General features: G+C 43.6%; 1 protein-coding gene across 2 annotated transcripts in view; it reads left to right on the forward strand.

The window, feature by feature from the left end:
* The window catches only part of PLCG2 (phospholipase C gamma 2), a 221,437-nt gene that overhangs the window by 34,634 nt on the left and 163,038 nt on the right, over nt 1-23,765 (forward strand). For both annotated transcript variants that reach the window (XM_088449429.1, XM_088449430.1), the window contains exon 2: nt 12,246-12,487. In XM_088449429.1, the coding sequence (XP_088305555.1) occupies nt 12,289-12,487 (199 nt within the window). In that variant the 5' untranslated portion in view covers nt 12,246-12,288. The remainder of the gene's footprint in view (nt 1-12,245; nt 12,488-23,765) is intronic.

The raw sequence follows: 23,765 nt of genomic DNA on the forward strand, positions 1-23,765 counted from the left end.
TTACCACAGCATATTATGTGCCAGTTTTGGCAGGAAATTAAAATTTTTACCAGGAAAAACAAAAACAAATGGTGAATACCAGGAAATCTTGACATTTGAAACTGAAAACACTGTAATATGAGGTTCCCCTCCTATAATATAGCTGTGGCTGCGTTATAAAACAGCAATAAAAAAGGCTAATCATAGACATCATGTAGAAAGACATGATGGTAGCGAAGGTCACTTGCTCTGTCCACTGCTACTAAGAATACCTTGGAAGCGCAGAGGGGCAGAATCCCTGAGCCATGGAGCTGACAATCATTATTTCTTGCCGTTTGTTTTCCACACTGCCGTCCAATTCCCACTTTTTGCTTCTGTGTCATGTAAAGTGCTTTCATCATGGGGAAGGGAGGTCTGTGTGGAGCCTGCAGCATGAGGAAGGAAGTGTATGCACTAGAGCAGAAAACCAAGCTGCTGGGTGGGGGGTAGTGTAGAATCGTATAAACGAAAAAAGCAGAAGCAATGAAACTACGAGGAAGAAGTTTAGAGCTTTCTCCATCATCATGTGCCTGACAACGTAGCTGACGGCCAGCGCAACCTTACCAGAAGTCCACCTGTCACCCTAGCTGAGAGATGGCGGTGAGTGCGGGGAGGAGGGGCGTACCGACGACCACAATGCCACCGTTGCCAGCGATAGGAGTGGTGTAGTCCCTATGCTTTACGACAGGTTTAAGCAACCTATGGCTCAGGCTATTTTGTAGCTTTACATTTTAGCATGACAAGGCAGGCATGCTGGGCCTCATAGTTCCACAACTACTGCGTTACCTACCTCTGATTTACACAATCTAGCATAAACGTGTGTATTATTAAGGACTATGGAAGACATATAAATAACAAGACATTATTCATTATAAGAACTGCCAACAAAGTGGGACTGAATCATTAAGAATATGAAAGGAAGACAACTAACATTACATCAATGTACTCCCTATTATTTAATGTCCCTGTCCCAAGTCACTTTTGCCTTAGACTGCGGCCTCAGTAGAGGACTCTTCCTGGTGGGGAAAGAGAGTGTTCATGCTTATGTGACATTATCCTCTGGAGTTCAATTACTGCACAAGGACAGGGACATGGAGTTGACTGTAGAAACTCTGTAACTGTGTCGATAAACCAGGAAATATAGTGAAACTCAGTAATATTGATATCCCCTGTTTATATTTGTGTGTTTCTGTCGAGTTTCAGTGATCTGTAGAGGAACTTGGTGTATTGCAAAATTAACAAAAGAATTGAGGTGAAACGCGCCGTCTTTGTAATGGGCGAACCTTGCTTAAAGGGGAAGTATACCAGTTTAATTCAACTATATATCATCCAACCTTGTTGACTTTTCTTTACCTAACAGCATTCCATTTACAATCTTAATAGCTGAGAACATGCACAAGCGACATGTTTAAAATATGAGGCACTGTACCTGCTGAGAGTGGAGTAAAACGTGTTATTATTTGAGAATTCCATTGTCACGCCTGAGGGTTGGTGTGGGTAGGAACAGGCATGGGAGGCTGAAGAGGAGATCAGAGAGGCGTGAAGGAATTTGGGTGGACTGAGCCAGGACTTCCTCATGTAATGATGTGAGGAGATAGAGATACGGCAGTGAATGATGGGCCCGAAGGTGAGGACAGGAATAGAATGTCTTTATTAAACAACAGGTTGGAATGGAACTGAATATATAGTACTGAAGGAATGAGCAGAATCATATTGGGACCGATGATGCTGGATTAAGAGCTGGATTGGTGTGAGACTGATGTTGATAATTTGAAGAACTTGATGGATTTGAATCCGATGTTAAAGAATTGATGAACTTGATCGGTTTGAGACCGATGTTGAAGAACTTAACTGATAGGAGTCCGATATTATTTAATTGATTAACTTGATCGGTTGGGACCGATGTTGATGAATTGAATAACTTAATTGAGTCCGATGTTGAAGAATTGATGAACTTGATCGGTTGGAATCAATGATGATGAGTTGCAGTACTGGGTCGGTTTGGAACCGATGATGATGAATTGCAGTACTGGGTCAGTTTGGAACTGATGTTGGAAGTATCGGCTGGGACCGATGGATGGATATATCGGCTGGGACAGATGGTTGGCGATATCGGCTGGGACCCGATGGTAGTAGTTAGGAACAAGTCTCAGTGGATAACCCAGACTGGAGCACAGATGGAATGGACACTTGCAATCAGACTTGAAACTGGAATCACATGGACTGGAACCGTTCAGATACAGAGTACCTGGGAGCACAGCACGGAGCTGTAATTTCAGCAGAAGCGATGTTGTACTGGCAATGGAGGCCAGTCAGGAAATGGAATTTATAGGGGTGGATCCCCAGGGATTGGATGCTGCGATCAGCTGGCCTGGGAAAAATTAGTTAGGATCGTGACATCCATAATCCTGAATTGAAAATCTCTTTAATATTTGTTTTTTAACCATTTTCCTAAATCCCCGCCCCCTGTCGCTTTAAGCATAAACACATGAGTTATAAGACATTGGAGCAGACGGCATCAGCATGAGTACCTGATTACAGGGGCCCCGTATCTTTTCTCTTCACCAATGTGCACATCCATGGTAAGGCTGGGGCAGTGCTAGTTTGTCAGTAAACTACTGTAGTGCAAACACTGTCTCTGCTATCTGTGATAAATTATCAATGAAAATTTGCCTTTTTACCAATACATTGCCGCTGTCGTGACTGCCCACTGGATGGAAAAAAAGGACGGGGCTTACGATGGAAGCTTTTTTCATACAGAATAAGAAAGACCATGTGTAGTTCATACAATAAAACATAAATAATGCAAATTAAAAAATGACTAACAATGCCAGATCATCTAAATACTAAATCGTCCCTACGATGATCAGCCTGCTGCATAATGGAGAGACTACTACCGGTAGTATGTCTGGTTAATACGGGGTGTTGCCTTTATTATGGGTAGGGAATGTGGGGGGGTTAGGAAAAAGACAGTGTGTCCCACTCCAGCAACTACCAATCTCAAGTTGAAAAGAACTTGGGCTCTTTAGACCCCCTTGGTCTGGGGGGTCTGGGTAATTAACAAGATTGAGACCCAGGCCCAATAGAATGAACAAGTGTCCCTAAGCCTCCAGCTCTTTATATCAACAGTGAATAGTACATACTTTTTGAAAATAGTATTTGCACAAGGTGTAAGGAGTAATGTTCGGAGGGTTAGTTACGGGGGATGATAGCATTTGCTCCTGAGAATCCCTCTGTAGTCTTCTCCCACAATACTTTTAATACACAAAATGAAAATAAACTTTCATTACATAACTTGTGGAAACCAGCCTAGGCCCCAGTTATGTTAGAACAGTGATCAAGGGTTTAAAGTAGAGATGAGCGGGACCGGTTCTCAGAGAACCGGACCCACTCGAACTTCCATATCCAAAGCGAGAACCGAGTTCGGCTCGGGGTTTCCCGTCTGACTCGGATCTCAAAACAAGGCAAAACGTCATCTTCCCGCTGTTGGATTCTCGCGGGCTTTGGATTCTATAAAGTTCCCGGTGATCGGGGCCATTTTCACTCCGGGTGTGGATGGTGAACTGAACAGACGTGTTGCTGTCACTGTCTGTGTCAGTGTGTTGACCAACTTGTCCTGTTGGGGTCTGTGATGTTATTGCATTAGATATGCCTAATGTTTGTAGACACTCCCTAACTGTATGTGAAAGCCTGGATCTTCTGTGACGGTCCCTAGGACCAATGGGAATGCTGGGAAGTGGGTGTAGTCTTGTGAACAGTATGTATATAGTTTGCAAATGGCTGAATAAAGAGCATAGCAGTTGAAACCCATGCATCAGTGTCCATATGAATTCATATACAAGCATGCAAACAAAACAGGGTCTGGGGCTGAAGGCTGCTGCTGTGTTGTCCATAAAGGGGCTGGGGCTGCAGTATATAAAGGGGGGCTTCAGTGGGTGCTGCAGCTGCTATGTCACTTGTCCTGTCAATCAAGGGGCTGCTGCTGTGTCCATCAAGGGGCTAGGGCAGCAGTGCTGTGTTGTCCAGGGGGGGTGCTCTGTCAATCAGGGGTGCTCTTCTGCAGTGTAAAAAAAAATAAAAGTGTTTTTTTTGTGTGTGCGCGTTAGCAACTTAGCTGCACTATTATTGTTTGGTGACACTGCCTACCAGACCACAGTTTATCGTCCACGTATTTGTGACTCTGCAGGTGGTCTGTCTGCACTCAGCAGGGGTGCTTTGTTGTCCATAAAAAAGGGGTGCTGTCTGTGTTGTTCATTACAGGGCTGCTGCCTCGTTCAGGGGTGCTCTTCCCCAGTGTTAAAAAAATATTGTTCAGTGACACTGCCGTTCAGACCGCAATGTAAGTTTGTTGATATGGAGGACAATCAAATGAGAGGAGAGCAGGAACCACATACCAGTCTTGCAGCTGCTGCCAGCAGTCATGATGACGATGCAAGGCCGTCAACGTCATCTATGACGTTGACGGCCCAACGGCCCAAGGGCTTAAGTCAGGACATTTAAAATCAAACAAGCAATGTTTTACAGTGTTAAAGAAAAAAAAATTAAAAGCTAAGGGCCTGATTAAGACCCACTCGCGAGCGGCTGTCCGCTCGCAAGTGGGTCGATGGTCTGCACTGAGCATGCGCACGATGGAGGGAGCTCCGTCGTGCGCATGCGCCAGACACGACGAGCGAAGGACTTTCCTTCGCTCGTTGTGTCCGATCAAAGGGGGCGTGCTGTCAATGTTGATTGACAGCACGCCCCCTTTGGTGGGCGTGCTGGGGGCGTGCCTCCCTGACGGGGGTGTTCCCACGGGAACGCCTCCCGTCAGAAGCCGGCCCACTGACATCACTAGTGATGTCAGTGGGAGTGATTTTGGCTCTGATAGAGCCAAAATCACTCCGGAGCTTGCGGTTGAAAACCTCAACCGCAGGCTCCGGCTCGCAATTTCGATGGTCGCGATGGTCACGACCATCGCGGCCATCAAAATGCACGCTCGTATAGCCTGTGGGTGGTGACCCACAGCTATACGAGCGTCCAGGAGGACGCTCCATGAAAATGGAGCCCGGCCCTCATTCAGAGCGTGCACTCTGCTCAGAGCGTACGGCTCTGAATGAGGGCCTAAGTTAGCTGCAGAGAAACAAAAAATTTACAATATGCAGTTTACTACACAAAGTGACAAGGAAAGGATAAGGCCTTGACCTTTTATTTATGACTGGTGGTTCTGCATCTTATGATGATGTAAGCCCTTCTCCCTGTAGAAGTGTGAAAAAAATTAAAATCGCTAAGGCACATGAACCAACTGTGTGCTCAGATAATTCACAGATCCCCGAGTAGAGTCCAAGTGTGTCCGCGGTTGCCATGTGTGAGCCTGACCTTTCTAATACTGTACTTGAAGAGGATCCTCCTTCCATAATTTGTGTGCCCTCTGCAAATGTGGGGATGAGCAACACAAGTCAACATGCTGACGTAGAAATTGAGGATGCTTCTGTGAAATTGCACCAGGATGATGAAGAGGATATTTCTGTAGTTGGCGCTAACAAGGATGATGAGGATGTTGATGCCGAGGATGTTGTTTGTGTAAATCAGGCAACAGTTGTTGCCCATGGTATGAAAAAACCCATTGTCATGCCGGGGCAGAACACAAAAAAATCCACTTCTCATGTGTGGAATTATTTCCACCCAAATCCGGACAAGTCAAGCCATCTGTAATGTTTGCCAAGCAAGAGTGAGTAGAGGTAAGGATCTTAACCACCTAGGAACCTCCTCCCTGTTACGTCACTTGCAGCCCATTAATCAAATTCCAAAGTGTTTACAAAATTCAGATACTTTGGCTAAAAACGTAACAATCAGTCCAGCGTCACCTAGCTGCTCACTTCTCTATGTTAGATCCAAGCGCCTGCAATCTTCACCACCAACACCTGCATCATCAACATCCTCAATCGTGATCAGAAGTAGTCCTGCTGCATCCAATTTCATAAGCATGACTGACTCCTCTCCTATCTGTGGTTCCTCAGAGGGATCCTTGAGTGCTACGCCTGTTGCTGCTGCTGTGAGTGAATCTTCATCCCAAAACGGGACCAGGAAGAAGACTACTTTTAGTAGTTTAACAAAACAATTGACTGTCAAACAATCCTTTGCAAGGGGGAACAAGTATAACAGCAGTCACCCAGTTGCATAGCGGATTGCTGACACCATAACAGCTATGCTGGTATTAAATGTGTGTCTAGTATCCACCATTAATGCAGTGGGTTTTAGACAGTTAAATGCGGTTCTGTATCCCCGCTACCATGTCCTTTCTAGTTTCACTTCACAAGAACAGTAAAAAAACCTTATTAGTGTCCTCCAAAATGCCGTTGTATCCACTGTCCACTTAACCACAGATATGTGGACAAGCAGGACAGTGCAAACTAAAGATTACATGACTGTGACAGCCCAATGGGTAGGTGTATTGCCTCCAACAGTGCAAATAGCAGCAGCAGCATCTAATAAATGCCAGGTCATTCAGAGGCAGGCCACTCTGTGTATCACCGATTTCACTAAGAGGCATACCGTTGAGAACATCTTAGAAAAACTCAGGGAAATCAATGCAAAATGTCTTACCCTGCTTGGACTCTCCTCGGGATTTGTGATTTCTGACAATGCCACCAATATTGTGAGAACATTACATCTGGACGAATTCTAACACGTCCCATGTTTTGTTCAAACAATTAATTTGGTGGTGCAAGATTTTTTTTAAAAATGACAGGGGCGTGCAGGATATGCTCTCAGTGGCCCGAAAGATTTCGGGACATTTTCGACATTCAGCAACTGCGTGTCAAAGATTGCAGCACCAGCAATTACTGTTGAATTTGCCCTGCCATCAGCTGAAGCAAGAGGTAGAAACTAGGTGGAATTCTACTCTCTATATGCTTCAGCGGATGGAGGAGCAGCAAAAGGCCATCCAAGGCTACACAATGGCCTATGACATAGGGAAAAAAAGCAGGAATGCACCTTAGTCAAGCGCAGTGGAGAACAATTTCTGTGTTATGCAAGGTTCTCAAACCCTTTGAACTTGCCACATGTGAAGTTAGTTCAGACACTGCCAGCTTGAGTCAGGTCATTCCCCTAATCAGACTTTTGCAAAAGCAGCTGGATAAACTGAAGGAGGAGCTGAAACAGAGTGATTCCGCTAAGTATGTTGGACTTGTAGATCAAGCCCTTTATTTGCTTCGCCAGCATCCAAGGGTCATCATAAGAGTGGGTGGGACAGCCCAAGGACAATTCCATCTTGCACCTCTTTCTTTGCATTATGTACTGTTTGCGGCATTGCTGCCTGTCATTTTCAGTTTTATAGTTTATGAATGTCCAAAAATTGTAATGGCCACAGACAGCATCCCCTGTATGGTCCTTTTATTTTAAATTCTGAACCACCAAGTTGATGGGGTGGGCAGATATCAGCAGCACAGAGCATCTTCCTGCCAGGATGTGTGCAATAAAGTACAAATACGTTTAATACAAAAATTAGTATAGTATATTGGTCACATACTGTACATACATATTTACATGGTACATACACATATACAGTGCATAAACCAGGCTGAGGTAACCTGAAGTACGCCACCTGTTATTGACAAATAATTTCCAGTAGGCCCAGCAAACATCACAGATGCTGGGAGGTCTGGTTCAGCTAGAGAACTACAGGCTGCTTTCCTCTGATGCAAACAGCAAGTCTTGGTCCCATTATCCCCAACAACCTCCCTGAGTACAAAGTAAACGTCTGTTTACAATATGTTCTAGCAGCATCTCCACAAGCAAGGCCACCTCATTTCTATTAGATGTATAAAAATTTAAAAACCTCCTCCAGATCGAACTGAAGAACTTGATCCTAGATTGATCTTCCTTCATAAATTTAAGAATTAATAAATAAAATCATAACATTAAAATAAATAAATTAAAAAGTAATCAATTCTTCCGTCCTTTTACTGTCTTCAGTACATAAACATATACCAACTCCGCCGGGCCTCTGACCTAGTTAAGGAAAACATTCTTGGTTTTTAAACTTCCTAGGGGTCGTATAGTTTATTAAACTGCCATCCTGTCTACCACTGCAATGCCACTCTGTGCCATTTTGGAAGCTGAACTACCACATGTTAGTGCCGCCCACTGCTGTCACTTAGCTTAGTCAGCCAGCTAGCTTGATGCAACCTTTTAGCCTATACTAGATGAAATCAATATTGTGAGCGGTGAGGTGGTCAAAATTGACTGGAAATGACTGGAAATAAATGTTATTGAGGTTAATAATACTGTAGAAACAAAAACAGGCCCAAATTCTGTGATTTTAGCTGTTATTATGACTTTTTTTAGAAAACATACAGATCCAAAACCAAAACACGCAAGGGTGGTTTTGGCAAATCCAAATAAAAAACGCGAGGAGATACAGATTCAAAACCAAAACACGGGGGTCGGCGCACCTCCCTAGCTTAAAGGTGCTACCAAAGTGAACACTGATACTGTGTCTCAGCACCACTAATTCTAATAAATGTATATTGACATGTTTATACTTAATCTAATATGTCCAAATATAATGCAATAATACTCCTATCTATAGCACGCACCCCTATAACTGGCAGGATTGAAGATTTGCTCTGCAGAACTGCACTGTGTGCATCGGTAGATTTATGGCCTAGTAATGCCTCAGCAGCTCAACTGACTGCAGCCTTAGGGCCTGATTCAGAGCCGGACGCTATTTGCGCTCGCTCGTTCAGAAAAAGGGGGTGGCTATTTAAATGAACCGTTCGCTCTTTGCGGTCTGTTGACGCCTCTATGTCTGAACGAGCGAACAAAACATGCGGTCGTAATTTTGTAAAAGACGCCCCCTGGCCGCTCGCATCATACGTCATGTCCGTTATTTAATAGATTAATCGAGTACATCGAACAGCGTATGAACTGCTCGCTATTCTTGTGGTTGGTTTTTCCTACCGCAATCTTGCGAGCAGTTCTGACTATAAAACAACCAAGTGACGTGGTCAATGACGCTGCTGTATTAATTATGCACACCCATAAAACGCCCGTTTTGACCTTTAAGCACGCCTGCGTTCGGATCTCCACTCCCCGTTTTCAAGCACCTTCCCCTGTTACCACCCACAAACGCCTCCTCCTGTCACTCAAAATAGCAGGCATTCGCTATTTAGCGAACAAACGATTTTGGGCCACACTGACTGGTTCGCGCATGCCTATTACAATACGTACGCATGCGCAGTTGTGCGAACATCGCTCGGAACGAACGAGCGGCCGCTTACGAGCGGCTCTGAATCAGGCCCTTAGTTTTCCTGGACACCAATCCCCTGCTTCTGTGGAAGCTTGCAGATGCATCATTTTTAATTTACCCCCCTCCCCCTTTTTAGTACTATAAGTATCCTAATTGTATAAACAGGGTTTTGAAATTCTGTCTATTTGCCTATCCCGTAGATAAATCTGTGTACTTACATTTGTCTGTTAGGCCGATTTCGGACACTCATTAAAATATCAGCGGTGCACTGAGGCGTAGTTAATGTAACAAGCCAAGAAAGCGTAACAGGAAAAGTTCTACATAACGAAGCTGGGGTAAATTGACAATCTTGAATTCACAGCTGTGACATGTATCAAATATTATTTATGATAATTGTCATTTCACATAGCTAATATACAAATCAAGTCACATTTATTTTCCCTTTCCATAACTGGTTCCTTTAAGTGAAAGAATATTGTACTGGAGCATAAGTTATTTATAATATACAGTGTGTCTGTAGAGCTTATAGAGCTCTTATTGCTGAATTTACAGTACATGGACACATCAATATCGAAGGGATGTTCGGATGGAAAGGCAAAGTGATTGTGCTTCAGTGGTGTCAATAGTTCCTAGCCTTCCAGGTGACAGAAATACAGTAAGATGACTTAATACATCACTGACACAGTATAAGTGACATTTGTGTTTTTAATGTATGCAGCTAGTCGGAGGTAATATTGTGAGCCCGTAATAAAGTCCCTTCCGTAGAAAATAATTTATATAATAATACACATATTTTACACCACAAAATGTACAATAAACTACTTTATAGACATTTTATGATATTAGAAGCCAATATAGTCACTTTTCCTTTATTTTATTAAATTAGCTGGAGGTCATTTATCATGCGCATTTCGCCGCACATCACAAAACACCAGGATGTTCCACCGTTGCGCTTCGATGGTCTACCAGCACCCGACAATGTACTTGTAGAGTCTCTGCAGTCCGCAGAGTAGGGATTGCATCAACGTGCAGAGAAGTGTAATAATATTTAGATGCGCACTGCGCAAAAGTGTAAGCTCGAAGACCAATCTTCTATCACTGTATTACCACACTTTCCAATCACAATAGGGCCACCAGTCAGCTCATAGAATTGCATGTTTCACTGAATTTAGCTGACGCAACCTTTACAGGGTCCTAACTAAAGTTTGGATATTTCTGCACATTATGATACATACTTACTATTTATTATACAAATGCGAATGTTGCACATTGGCGTTTCGCTGTACTAAATGACAGATTTTTCAAAGTTAAAAACAATTTTGCGAAAGGATTTTGTCTTCACCTACCAAGTGATCCCACAAACATCGACTTGGCTTCTGCAAATATCCTGGACCAACTTACCGGTTTCTATTTAGAGACCAGCATCTTTTGGAACTGTCAATAGGAATACCCCTCTATCGGTGCAAGGATTTGGTAATTATATACTGGCAGGCCCATTTCTATTTTGTGAAAGTGCCACTCACTGTCATCTACAATTATTTCCATATCCGGAAGTATATATAAGAGAAGGCATTGTGTTTGTGTGGATTTCCTTTGGGGTGAAACATTGGCTCACATTTCATATTGCATTTATATTGATTTTATTGGACATTTATTATATTAAAACAACATGTTCTTTATTGACATTTGACTATTTGTTAATGAATATATAATCATCATAGCACTACTATTTGTCTTCTGGTTTTTTTTTGTGTGTATACATATGTATGGGCCTGACTAGCCCTTTATTTGGTAGCTGCTTGGGTTAATCACTTCCATTGCATTTTCATTGCTTTGTGACAGTAAATTATTTTTTTATTTTCAAGTCCTCAGTTAGTTGCTAAGTCAGTTAGTTGCTAAGTCAGTTAGTTGCTAAGTCAGTTAGTTGCTAAGTCAGTTAGTTGCTAAGTCCAATCACCACCCGAATCCAGGACTAGCCTCCTACACAGACTGTGCGAATGGTCATTCCAACGTGAGTCCCGAAAAGGAGAAGGGCTTAGCTATATGGTGTCCTGACATTAATATATATGGGGGCGCCTTGGATAAATTGGAGTATGATTTGGGACGGGCGAATGGCGTAACCAATTTGGTGCAGTTTCTTGCTCTGGAATTTCGAGAGGAACCGGAATATTTTTTGCTGTATGTTCCCCATGTCTATTTTTAGTATTATTATTATTAACTGTTATTTATATAGCTGCCATATATTATGCAGCATCTCAGGAAATTTGCTTTGCCCCAGCGTTGTTAACTAATTCTTAGCGAGAGGCTTAGTGGGTAGTGGTAGCAAAGGCTTACTGGGTAGTTATTACTTGGAAAAACATAGGGAGATGCTTTGTATTAGAAGCCTTGAAGTTTGCTTAATGTTTTTTTTTTGTGTTTGGTTATAGTTTGCGAACCTCATTACTGGTGATATATTCCATCACCACATAAAGACAATCTACAGGAAGAGTGTTTTTATATTGTATTTATAGACATTGACTTCTAATATCCATAGTAACTTACAGTTGGGGTGAATTATTACTATACACATGATTTCCCAAATAACGCACAAGTAATGATACAAATATTTATTTACAAGCCTTGTACGGTATCACTTGGCGCCGATTCAATTAGCCGCAGGTTGAGCCGCGTGGTCTCCTCCCTCGTGTAAAGCGTGCTCCAGAATTACTCAATTGCAGGGCTGCGATTAACCCACCAGCACCTCCAGAGGATGTGAGCAGAAATGAGCATTAACTCCTGACTCTGGACTGCTTGCGAGTTGATCGCGGGTCTCGATTTGAATAGCTCTGGGTACTTTATGTGGCAGAACAGACCACCCAAGTCACTCCTTGCCTAATTGAATCTACCTTTGTAAATCAATTATTACGAATTTTGCCTGTGCTGTTAAGTTTGTGCCTAAAAAAGAAAGCCTATAATGCAATAAAAGTGTAATTTACACAATTATTTTTCTGGTCCGCAGCACATTTGAAAGGTGTAAGACCGATTTGGGGAGTGTGTTTGAGATGGCGCGAAGGAGGAGCTCTGATTACCGGGCGCTGCCGGAGTACGAAAAGAGCCAGATAAAGAGGACCCTTGAACTGGGTACTGTGATGACTGTATTTAACTACAGGAAGTCCCACCCCGAGCGGAGGACCATCCAGGTGATAATGGAAACCTTCCAGGTGGCTTGGAGTAAGACAGCAGATAAACTTGAAGGATTCTGTAAGTACTCTTCACCTTCTGTACTAGCTATGGAGTAATTTACAATAAAATACATATGTCGTGCTGTATGTTCTCAAATAATCAATATTTTCGACATACATATTTTCGTCTTTTCTTCAAAAATATCATCAATGAATTGAACATCGAGTGTATATATTCTTATGGAAATAAAATAGTATTGATATACTGTAGGGTTTGATGCATGCAAGAGTGTATCTTGCATGTTTTCACACTTTACATGTGTCAAAACTGATCATAACCAAATAAAGATGATGTGCAGGACCCTACACATTTCGGACATTCTCACATAGGCAAAGTTCAGTGAAAACGCGTTGAAGCAACCTGAGGTTATACAGACTTGGATGCTAGGCTAATTGCATTAGAAATCATTGCGTGTCTTTTGAAATGCAATGTGAGTCCAAAGAATATACATAATTTATTGTTAAATTATTCCCTGTTCAGTGACAGTGTAATTATTTGAAGCAAACTACCTATTTGGCAGGTTTATATAAAGATGTAAAAAATACATTGTGATTTTTATGATCCATTACTGTCAGCTAAAATGTTTAACTGTAACAGAGAATAATAATCTACAGGCGCACTTGCCGACTCTCCCGAAATGTCTGTGAAAACTCTGAAATAATGGGTGATCTCTGTACTCCCGAGATTTTGGCAATGTACCTGAAGAGGGGTCAGATACAAAAGCGGTAACAGGGGCCAGCATGATGATGCAATTAATGGCATGATGCTGGGCACACTGTGGAATGGTCGCATATGCGCATTTTAACCCCCGGGTCATAAACCAGGCAGGCCCGCCAAGGGCCGCAGTGGCCCCAGGTAACAGGGGGCATGGCCTAATCACGGGAGGCATGGCCACTCCCCCTTCCTGGAAAAAAATGCAGCGCCGCGAGGCGGCACTGTGCGCTGGGGAGGGGGGCTCTCTGAGCCCCCTCAGCCCTGCTCAAAGCCAGAGGGGGCGCGATCAGCCATGAGCAGTCTCCCACTGCAGCTCACCACACACTGAGGGAGGGGGGGGGCGGTGTCAAACCCCTCAGGAAGCCTGGGCCCAGGTAATCTGTACCCGCTTCCCCCCCTCTCTGCGCCCCTGAAACCAGGAAGTATTTGCATCGCTCTTCCAATATAGAGCTGTCCCAGGAAAGTAGGTAATCCTGCCTACCAGCAATCATCAATAAAATGCTGGTGTGCAGACGAAGAGAGGGAAAGATGATCACAATTTAGCGATAATTAAAAAATCTCCCCCTTTATGTAGCTATGGGGCATATTTATTAATCAATTCTGCCCTAAAAATATGCAAAAAACTTCTGTTTCCTCATATTTAAGGGCAGAACTAAGTATCCTCTAAATCAGAGGTCTTCAACCTTGGCCCTCCAGCTGCTGTGAAACTACACATCCCAGCATGCACTGCCATAGTTTTAGCATGCTGTTATATCAAAAAGGTGGCAGTGCATGCTGGGATGTGTAGTTCCACAGCAGCTGGAGGGCCAAGGTTGAAGACCTCTGCTCTAAATGTACCAATACAGAAAGCAGGAGATATTGTGGAGCTCTCTCCTGCTTTCTCTCCGCCAGCCCCACAGCAGCCTTTCCAATGTTTTTTTTTTATTATAGAGACCCTATTTATGTGGGGAAGGCATTAGCCCATTGACTGCAATGGGGCAGCCCTGCCGGAGAGGGATGTTGGGATCCCTCCCCACTGGGCTGCAGGAGATCCCACTTTGCAGCACAGCTTTTTTCGCACTTCACAGCCGGAAAGACACGCAATAGCTGCAAGGGGGTCCGTACGTAGAAGTAAAGTAAGCGCAGAATCCGTTCTGTGCATATTCATATAGGCAACGTGTGAACGAAATTGCGGGCTATGCCATACTTACTGACTTTATGTTTCTCCTCTCTGAGAAAAGCCCGGAGACCGGGTGACCACGTCGGGGGCAGGGCCGGGCTCTGTACATCATTTGTTTCTGCTGTCTTAGGTGGGGACAGTACTTACTAATACTTATACTATTTTAGCACATAAGCAGTGGTGTATCTATACTGGGTGCAGGATGTGCAGTAGGGCCTGGGGGCCAAACCGCATACCTTGCACCCATGTATTATAGTCACATCTCCAGAGTTTGCGTCACTGGGAAAATGAAGTAGTGGCCATTTTCCTGGAGACATGCCCATGCTCGGTTGATAATGACACACTGTCAGAGTGTACTCAGCTGCGCCTCTAGCGAGAGAGGAGGTGACCCACACAGAGGCCCTCATTCAGAGGCGGTCGCAAGAAGCGATCGCTCTCTCTGAATGAGGGCGGCCGCTTCTTTTTTTAGTGCTGCCTCCAGGTCGCTAGCTAAGCTGTGGGTTACCGCCCACAGCTTAGCGACCGACCAGGGTGATGGTCGCGATGGTCAAGACCATCGTGATCATCGGTCTTGCGACGAAACCCTAAGGTTGGGTCTCGGCAAGCGCAAGCCCCAGGGAGCTTCCTGCTCTGATCGAGCAGGAAGCTCCCCACTGACATCATTGCTGATGTCAGTGGGGCCGCCAACACAAAACGGCAGGCGTTCCATCGGGAACGCCTCCGTTTGGCCGGCCACCCCCCCTGCCCACCTCCCAAATGGGGCGAGCTGTCAATCACTATCGACAGCTCGGCTCCGACGTGCGCATGCCCAGTGGGCAAACATCGACCCGGTAACGAGCACCCGGCACTTGCGACCGGGTCTGAATAAGACCCAGAGACTGCACACATGCTCCCTCCTCTTTAAGCTGCCCCTGCACATATGCTTGTCTCAAGAGTGTCTGGCTGGCCTTTATTAAGTGAGTTTAAGAGGGTAAATATCTGGCTTTCACGGTCTCTATCCCTGATTTTAAAGCTGGGTACATACTATAAGATTTTGACCATCGATGCTAACGACTAGAACGATTCAGATCGACCAAAACCATCCCAGAAACAGCTGATATACACTAAACATACTACACAATAACCGTTTAGGTCCAAACGATCCATTCCATTCCAAATAATCTCTTATCTGTAGGCTAATGCTAATTAATTAGCAGACGTAGGGGCAAGGTCCGTACACACACTGCACTTTCTAGACCAGAGGTTTTCAACTGCTGTGCCGCGGCACAGTAGTGTGCCGCGGGCGGTTGTGAGGTGTGCCACAGCGCTAGAGCCGCCGGTCACATTAAAGAGCTGCGGCCCGGGCAGCGCTGCCACTGAGCTCCTCTGGGAGGCTCAGGGGCACGCCCGGGCCGTGACCTGCCTGAACGCGGCAGCGTGACATCACAGGTCACGCATGCCGCGTTGCCTGCCTGGCCTGCCTGCCCGCCCCAACAGAGTCTCAGCCAGTCCTTTTCTCCCGCTCGCGGCCAGCCAGTCCTTCTCTCCTTCCCGCCTGCGACCAGGCAGTATTCCCACCTTCGCCAGCGGTTAGCCACCCCTTCACTAACTCCTGCCTGCGGCCAACCAGTACTACCCGCCCGCGACCAGCCACCCCTTCTCTCCCACCCGCCCGCGACCAGCCACCCCTTCTCTCCCACCCGCCCGTGGCCAGCCAGTACATCTCTCCCTCCAGCGGCTAGGAAGCCCTTTCCTCCTAGCCGCCCGCGACCCGCCAGCCACTGCTGACAGCTCTGCACCGTGGGAACCTGCAGCCGATGACAGACAGGTAAGTCTAAAAAAATTTAAATTTATTTTTGATGTGGTAGCCAGTATGATTTGATTTTGTGGAGAGCAATGTGTTGTTGTTTTTTGTTTGTTTCTGTGGGGGTCCTTGTTATTTTTTTTTTCTGTGGTTGCCTATGTTATTTTTTTTCTGTGGGGGGTCTATTATTTTTTTTTCTGTGGGGGCCCATGTTATTTTTTTCTGTGGGGGCCTATGTTAATTTTTTTCTGTGGGAGCCTATGTTTTTTTTTTCTGTGGGGGCCTATGTTATGTTTTTTTATGTGGGGGCCAATGTATGTGTGTGTTATATCTTTGGGGCCATTGTATGTGTGTTTTATTCCTGTGAAGGCCAATGCGTGTTTTTTTATGTGAGAGCCAATGTGTATGTTTTTGCATAGGTCGCGCACGCCACATCGCCGGATGGTGTGCCTTGGCAATTTTAAAATCTTGCCTAGTGTGCCTCCAGTTGAAAAAGGTTGAAAATCACTGTTCTAGACAATACCAAAATGATCCGACTGACATAGCGCGCGCAGTACACCCAATATGGGGAGTCCAACCGTTAGACCCTGGTGCTGTATACACACTACACAGTTATCATCCCAATCTGTCATGTCGTACCCAGCTTAAGTCTGACTCTACAGACAAACTGATTATACATATATATATATATATATATATATATATATATATATATATTAGAGATGTGCACTGATCCTCGTGTTTTGGTTTTGGATCTGGATCTCACCTGGTTTTGGATCTGGATTGGTTTTGTCAAAACCTCACCTCTGTGTTTTGTTTTTCAGTTATGGTTTTGGATCTGGATTTTTTCTTAAAAAATCATAAAAACAGCTAAAGTCAAATAAAATGGGCTTTTTTTTGTTCCTACAGTATTAATAACCTCAATAACATTTATTTCCACTTGTTTCCAGTCAATTTTGACCACCTCACAGCTCACAATATTGATTTTTTTTCATCTAGTTTAGGCCCAAAATTTGCACCAAGATAGCTGGCTGACTGCAGCAGTGGGTGGCACATTGCAGTTCAACTTCAAACATGGCACATCAGGAAACACTTTTATTATTCAAGAGAGGCCTGAGGGAGTTGGAGTATATATGTAGTTGAAGGCAGGGCAGGGACAGGGAGGGTTGCTTGGTAGTAAATTTAATTTTGTTTTTTGATTCTGAAGAAAATTTACGAAGGAGAAGGGGAGGGGAGGAGGCATTTACAAAAAAAACTGATACATTCATATCAGTCCTTGCCACAGAAGAATCCTTGAGAATGGCTGCTGCTGCTGGGAGTTGATTTTCTCATTCCAGAAGGGGACCAGGAAGAGTGCTTTCCAAAAACAAATAAACAATTGACTTAAATAATCCTTTGCAAACCTTCTATAAAGGCATTTCCCAACCTGTACAGGGACATAAAAAACCGTAGTTAGTTAGTGGCCTCAAAGTGCCACTTAACCAGCACAGATATGTGGACAAGCATAAGATCTATGGTTTAAGGCAGGGGTAGCCAACCCTGGTCCTCGAGAGCTACCAACAGTGCATGTTTTCCAGGTCTCCTCACAGAATCACAACTATAATAATTAACTCCACCTGTGGATCTTTCTAAATGTTTTGGTGAGTAATGATTATACCTGTGCACCAGCTAAGTCATCTGGAAAACGTGAGCTCTTGAGGACCGAGGTTGGCTACCCCTGATTTAAGGCATTACGTTGTGTCTTTCTTGAGAATCCTGCGCCTGCTTCTGCGGCTAGGAGTGGATTTTCATCCCGGAAGGGGACCATGAAGAGTGCTTCCAAAAAACAATTGACTGAAATAATCCTTTGCAAACCTTTTGTAAAGGCATTTTCCAACCTGTACAGGGACATAAAAAAAAAACAGAGTTAGATAGTGGCCTTAACCATATTACTTAGATATATGTACAAGCGTAACAGAGCATTAAATGCAACATTTCAGTTTAAGGTTTAAGTTTTACGTTGTGTCTGGAGATCATTTAGAAAGCAGAAAAAGAGCTCCACAACAAGTGGCAGATGACTAAACTCACACGCAAAGGTTTAATAGAAATAGATACAACACCAGATCAGATGTTTACCCTGGAGGATCTGTCTGATTCATCATGGTGCCCCCAAGACCAAGATTGTGCAAATTCTGCCAAAAGAGAGACTGACACCATGGCTAAACAAAAGAGTCACCTTCTGGATGTGAATTGTCTCATTTGCATGGGGAAAACCCACCCCTCAGATGAGATGGATCTCAGCCAGTGGACAACATTGAATATCACCATTAAAAAGTCACAATGGAAGACTACAGTGTGGAGAATCTTTCTTCACAGTCAGGAGAGGCCTCAGAGAACATGAAAAAAGATGCTCTAGGTGCTGAACTTCAAGGTATTTCTCCAGTTCTGCAGTGTGGGAAGGTTTAATTCACATATAAAGAAGTTCAAAGTTACAGCCTTCAAAGTGTCTGGCTATAACACCCACCTTTGCCAGGAATTACCAAGGATTATCACAAGCAAAGGATTCATCTGTCCAGAATCTGTCTGGGAATTCATGGATCATATCTGGCCTGAATGCACTAAGACATCCAGTGATTCTGTGTTCTGTAGCTGACTTTAATCCTACCTGAATCGCAAACTGAAACACGAATAGTGAGCACAGACAACATGGAGGCCTTTGTTATTCAGCTGCCTGCATGCCAACCAATACCTCCCAGACTATACCCACTGGGGGGACCAGGTCTTGATAATGACCATCCCCATCTGTTGCTAGACCTTATTCTTCCAAACCATCCATCCTGGACTTCCTGTCCAAAAAGGGTGAGCAGAGTACACAAAGAGAAGCTAGATGTCCCCGATGACATTTATTTTTCATCTATAATAGATAGATGATGTGGAGAGAGAAGAGCTTCAGATGTTGGAACAGGGGCTCCCACCTATTTGGCTTCCCTCCAGAGAGCAGAGCTCTGTTCCTCAGGAAGTGTCTATGCCTGAGCTGATGAAAGGTAGTCTCTGCCTGTTGGTAAACACCCTTCAGGAGATGGCAACTCAGAATAACAACAACTATAATAATGTGTCCACTGATAACCAGCCTGATCCCTTAATGGCAACATACCCCATATGCCAACTCATAACATGACACCCAGTTTGCAGCCTCCTCTTCCTTATGACACTAATCCAGTCACCATGGATGATCAATCAGCCATGTGTGGTCCACCCAATTTTTGGCCTTCTACATTCTAACATCATAATAACACACTATAACATACTAGACTTATAATCTTTGCTTTTGTTTATGTTTTTGAATAGAACAGTTTTAGAATTTAGGATGTCCAATCTATATAGGTTTGTAAATATAGGCTTTAGTGTTTAAGAGCATATAACTTTATAAGCTGTTAGCAGAAATGTTATCCTATGTTTAAGATTAAAAAAAAACTTTTTGTAAACCAATAACTTAAAAAAGTTTTCATTGCAATATTCATGTTTGTTCTTTTTTTATTTTATTTTTTACTGGTTTTGTTTACAGAATGCAATAAAAATATTTATCAAAATAAAAAAAAATAAAATAAAAAAAATTGTTTTTATTTTTTCACTGATGGTGTGGTTAACACGCACACAGAAAAAAATTGATTGTTTTTTTCACACTGGGCGTGAACCCCTGAAAGAGACAGCAGCCCCTTGACAGACAGCAGCACAGCACCCCTGTGCACCTATGCCGATGACCGTGACAGCTAGGTGTAGCTAACACGCACACAAAAAAAATAGTTTTTTTTATTTTTGGCCCAGCAGCCCTCAACAGACAGCAGCACAGCACCCCTGCGCACCTACACCGATGACAGTGACAGCCAGGTGTGGCTGACACGCACACAAAAAAAATGTGTTTATTTATTTTTTGGGCAGCAGCCCCTCGAAAGACAGCAACACAGCACTCCTGCGCAGCTATGCCGATGACAGGTGTGGCTAACACGCCACACAAAAAAAATAGTTTATTTTTATTTTTTTAACACTGGGTTGAACCCCTGAAAAGAGTCAGCAGCCCCTTAACAGACAGCAGCACAGAACCCCTGCACTGATGACAAGTGTGGCTAACACTAATTTTTTTTTTTCACACTGGGGGTGGGTGAAGAGCACCCCTGAAGGACAGAGCACCCCCTGGACAACACAACACTACAGCCAGTCAGCCCCAATGGACAGGATAACGACAGCCAGCCAGCCCCTCTATAGACAACAGCCAGCCCTTATGGACAACAGTAACCAGCCCCTATGCACAGCGTCAGCATGCAATTAACAATAACAAGTATTAAGTATTAACAGTACAGCACAGCTCCCAGCTCCCTCTCTCTTCACTCTCCACAGCCGGAATGAAAATGACGGCGAATCGCGGGACCTTTATAGAATCCAAAACCTGCGAGAATCCGACAGCAGGATGATGACGTTTTGCCTCGTTTTCAGATCCGAGTCAGGCGGGAAAACCCGAGCCGATTCGTATCTGACTTGGATCCCCATAATTCGGGTGGGTTCGGTTCCCAGGGAACCGAACCCGCTCATCTCTAATATATACAGTATATATAAATGCTATGCTATGTATCAACCAAAAGAATGTAGAAATATTATTAACAATGACATGCATATCATTGTATTACCAAATGAAGCCTATGTATTAGGCCACTTGCACTGAACATCACTGCACGGCTTTTCAAAAGCAATAAGAATCCAAAGATCATACTGTACATGATTTATTTCAGTGACAATCTATGTAATAACTACAATCTATGACCTAATTATGTCTATCAGAAATCAAATCATAAATTGCAGCACTGATCCTAAGTTCCATAGATATGAAAAAGAAAAAGTTTTATGGGGTATCAACTTCAAGACATGCCTGCTTGAAGTGGCAAAGTGGACTTACAAAAGCCATTCAAGAATCTTAGGAGGCAATATAAAATAGCATTGCACGAATGCATTGTGCTACTGTATACCCAAGTAGTGTGTGCAAGAAGCAACTGGTCCCCTGACCGAACTGCTGTCTTGTTGATTAATATGATTACTGTGTTCATGTGTCAAAGTTATCTATTTGAGACAGACTTGAGTACCATGGCTGACTGTACACTGTTACCTAAGGTCCATTGGGACCGATAACTTAACTCAGGCTGTACAAGATATTAATAACAGAGTTCACTGTATGATATAGAAAGATATATATATATATATATATATATATTTTTTTTTTTTTTTACATATATAAATTATTATTATTATTTTTATTGGGGGAAAATATTTAAGTACAGAGAAGAGTTTCATTTAATCCAGAAAAATAAAAATAAATGTATCCACCGCCTGATGCTGGCCACAAATCACTTTCAGAATCTGCCACCACTATCTGCAATTCGCAGCAAGAATACAATTTCACCGCAGAGCCAGAGGTCAACACTTTAAATTGCTTTTCCCTATCTCACATGAAAGAACTAAACATTTTCATTTATTGACAAGATGATGCCTGAACTGAGACAAGTTACTTAAATTCAATGACCCCTGACTTTGAGTCCAAAAAGATCTAGTTGTCTGCTTTATAAGGAGGAAAACTGGCTGCCTGCGTTTTTTTTTTTTTTTTACAGTGAGCTGTCTTTTAAAAGAATAGTGCAACTTAGCAGCTAAAGAAAGGTCTCAATTGATAACTCTAAAAGGCTGTATTCATTTTCTTGAAAAGTAGCTGAGCTGGTTCTGTCGGTGATTTGACTGGAAGGCTGTATGTTTGGAGGGTTGTACGGTTGGAGGATTGTAGTTTGAAGGCTGTACAGATCGCTGTGCTGGATTAAAAACATGGCAGCCAGGGTGGTTGTCCAAGGGCTCCCACATACTGGAGGCCCTCACACATTGCTACATCATTAGCATAAAACTGAACTGTGACAGTGCAGGCTACAAGTGATGCCGTACCAGGTGGGAATGGCAAGGGGGAGGAACAAGAAGGTCCTGAGCGGCACCAGTGACACTGTGGCATAATGTGAATTGGAGGCACTTTGTGGCATAGTGTGAACTTGAGGCACTTTGTGGCATAATATGAACTGGGAACAGTGGCATAACGTGAACTTGTGGCACTGTGACATTATATAAAATGGGGGCACTGTACGACAATGTGAACTGGAGCACTGCAGCTTTTTTTTTAACACATTTGTGCTGCTAGGAGTATTTACACATTATACTATTTAATTACATTACCAGTATATAATTTTGGCAATTTAGTTGGTAGGGGCCCCCTACAAGTCATAAGGTGCGTACACACTGGGCAATAAAGTGGACGACTGAACGATAACGATATCGTTATCGTTCAGTGGTCCACTTTATCATCCATTTTTAACCCCAAAAAGATGAACGATAACGACGACGCGTGTTCCCGCGGGTCGATCGTCATTATCGTTCATCGGGCTGACATGCAGGCCAACCTAACGATCTCGTCAGGTTGCTGCATGTCAGGGAATGGGGGGGAGAGAGCCCGGCGCTGAACGATATCGTTAATGATATCGTTCAGCTGCTGTGCTCAATGTCATGAACGCCATTGAGCACAGCCTGCCGGGGACAACACTACACGATATCGCTCAGGAAGCATATCGTGTAGTGTGTACCCACCATTAATCTGGCCCTATCGTCTGTAGGCTTCACTGTTTGAAGGCTGTACCGAAGGGTTGTATGGAGTACTGTAAAGTTGGAAGTCTGTACAGTTGGAGTACTATATAGTTGGTAGGCTGGTCTGTTTAAATTAAAACCTGCGTGGTGTTAAGGCTGTATGGTTGAAGGCTATACGGTTTGAATGCTGTATGATTGAAAGGCTGTACAGCTTTTAGTTCTTGTGTCTCTCTTCACATTGGAGGTAATGTATTCAACTAACTATATTAATTACATGCAGTTGAGAAACCATGGGTCCTGAGCCCAAAATAGTCTCATGATTGGTGTAATACATTCCTATAACTGCTAATATAGTAAGTAGATGTGCTGGTGGAACCAGGAACCGATGAGAAGGTAGTTTACAAAGAAGGGATGGTGACAACATACAACTAAGTCCTGGGAAACCAGGAAGACTTTATGTACATGAGGTCTATAGTGGTCATACCTGCTGCCATATATTCGGTGATAGTGGGCAACTGGCCCAATATTTAAACACTTCTGGACCCAACACCACTGTGTTGCTTGATAGTGATCCTATCATAATCATTGGGGCCATTATTTGACAAAGTTAAAGCTTTTAACAGTAGGATTAGTTTTTTTTTTGTCTGTGTTCCATTTCCAGATTGCATCACAACATGTAAGTTTACAGGATACTACCTAGCATTATGATTCTCTAGCCTGGCTACAGACTGTGTAGGTGTAATTAATATATACAGTATAGAGACCAGTGGCATAGATAGGGTATTTGGAGCCCAGGGCAAATTGAAAAATGGAGCCTCCCCCCCCCCCCATATGTGCGTATGCCGTAAAAATGGGCGTGGTCACAAGGGGTGTGGTCACTGAAAAATGGGGCGTGTAAACATGACACACACCCCTTTTTCGTCACTCTGGGAACATTTCTTTCCATTCCATATGCACCTTAATGCAGTGCCCCTTATACAGTCCCCCCTATGCAGTGCCCC

The sequence above is a fragment of the Taudactylus pleione genome, unplaced genomic scaffold (genome assembly GCF_031769625.1).
Source record: "Taudactylus pleione unplaced genomic scaffold, aTauple2 ptg000484l, whole genome shotgun sequence".
Taxonomy (NCBI): domain Eukaryota; kingdom Metazoa; phylum Chordata; class Amphibia; order Anura; family Myobatrachidae; genus Taudactylus; species Taudactylus pleione.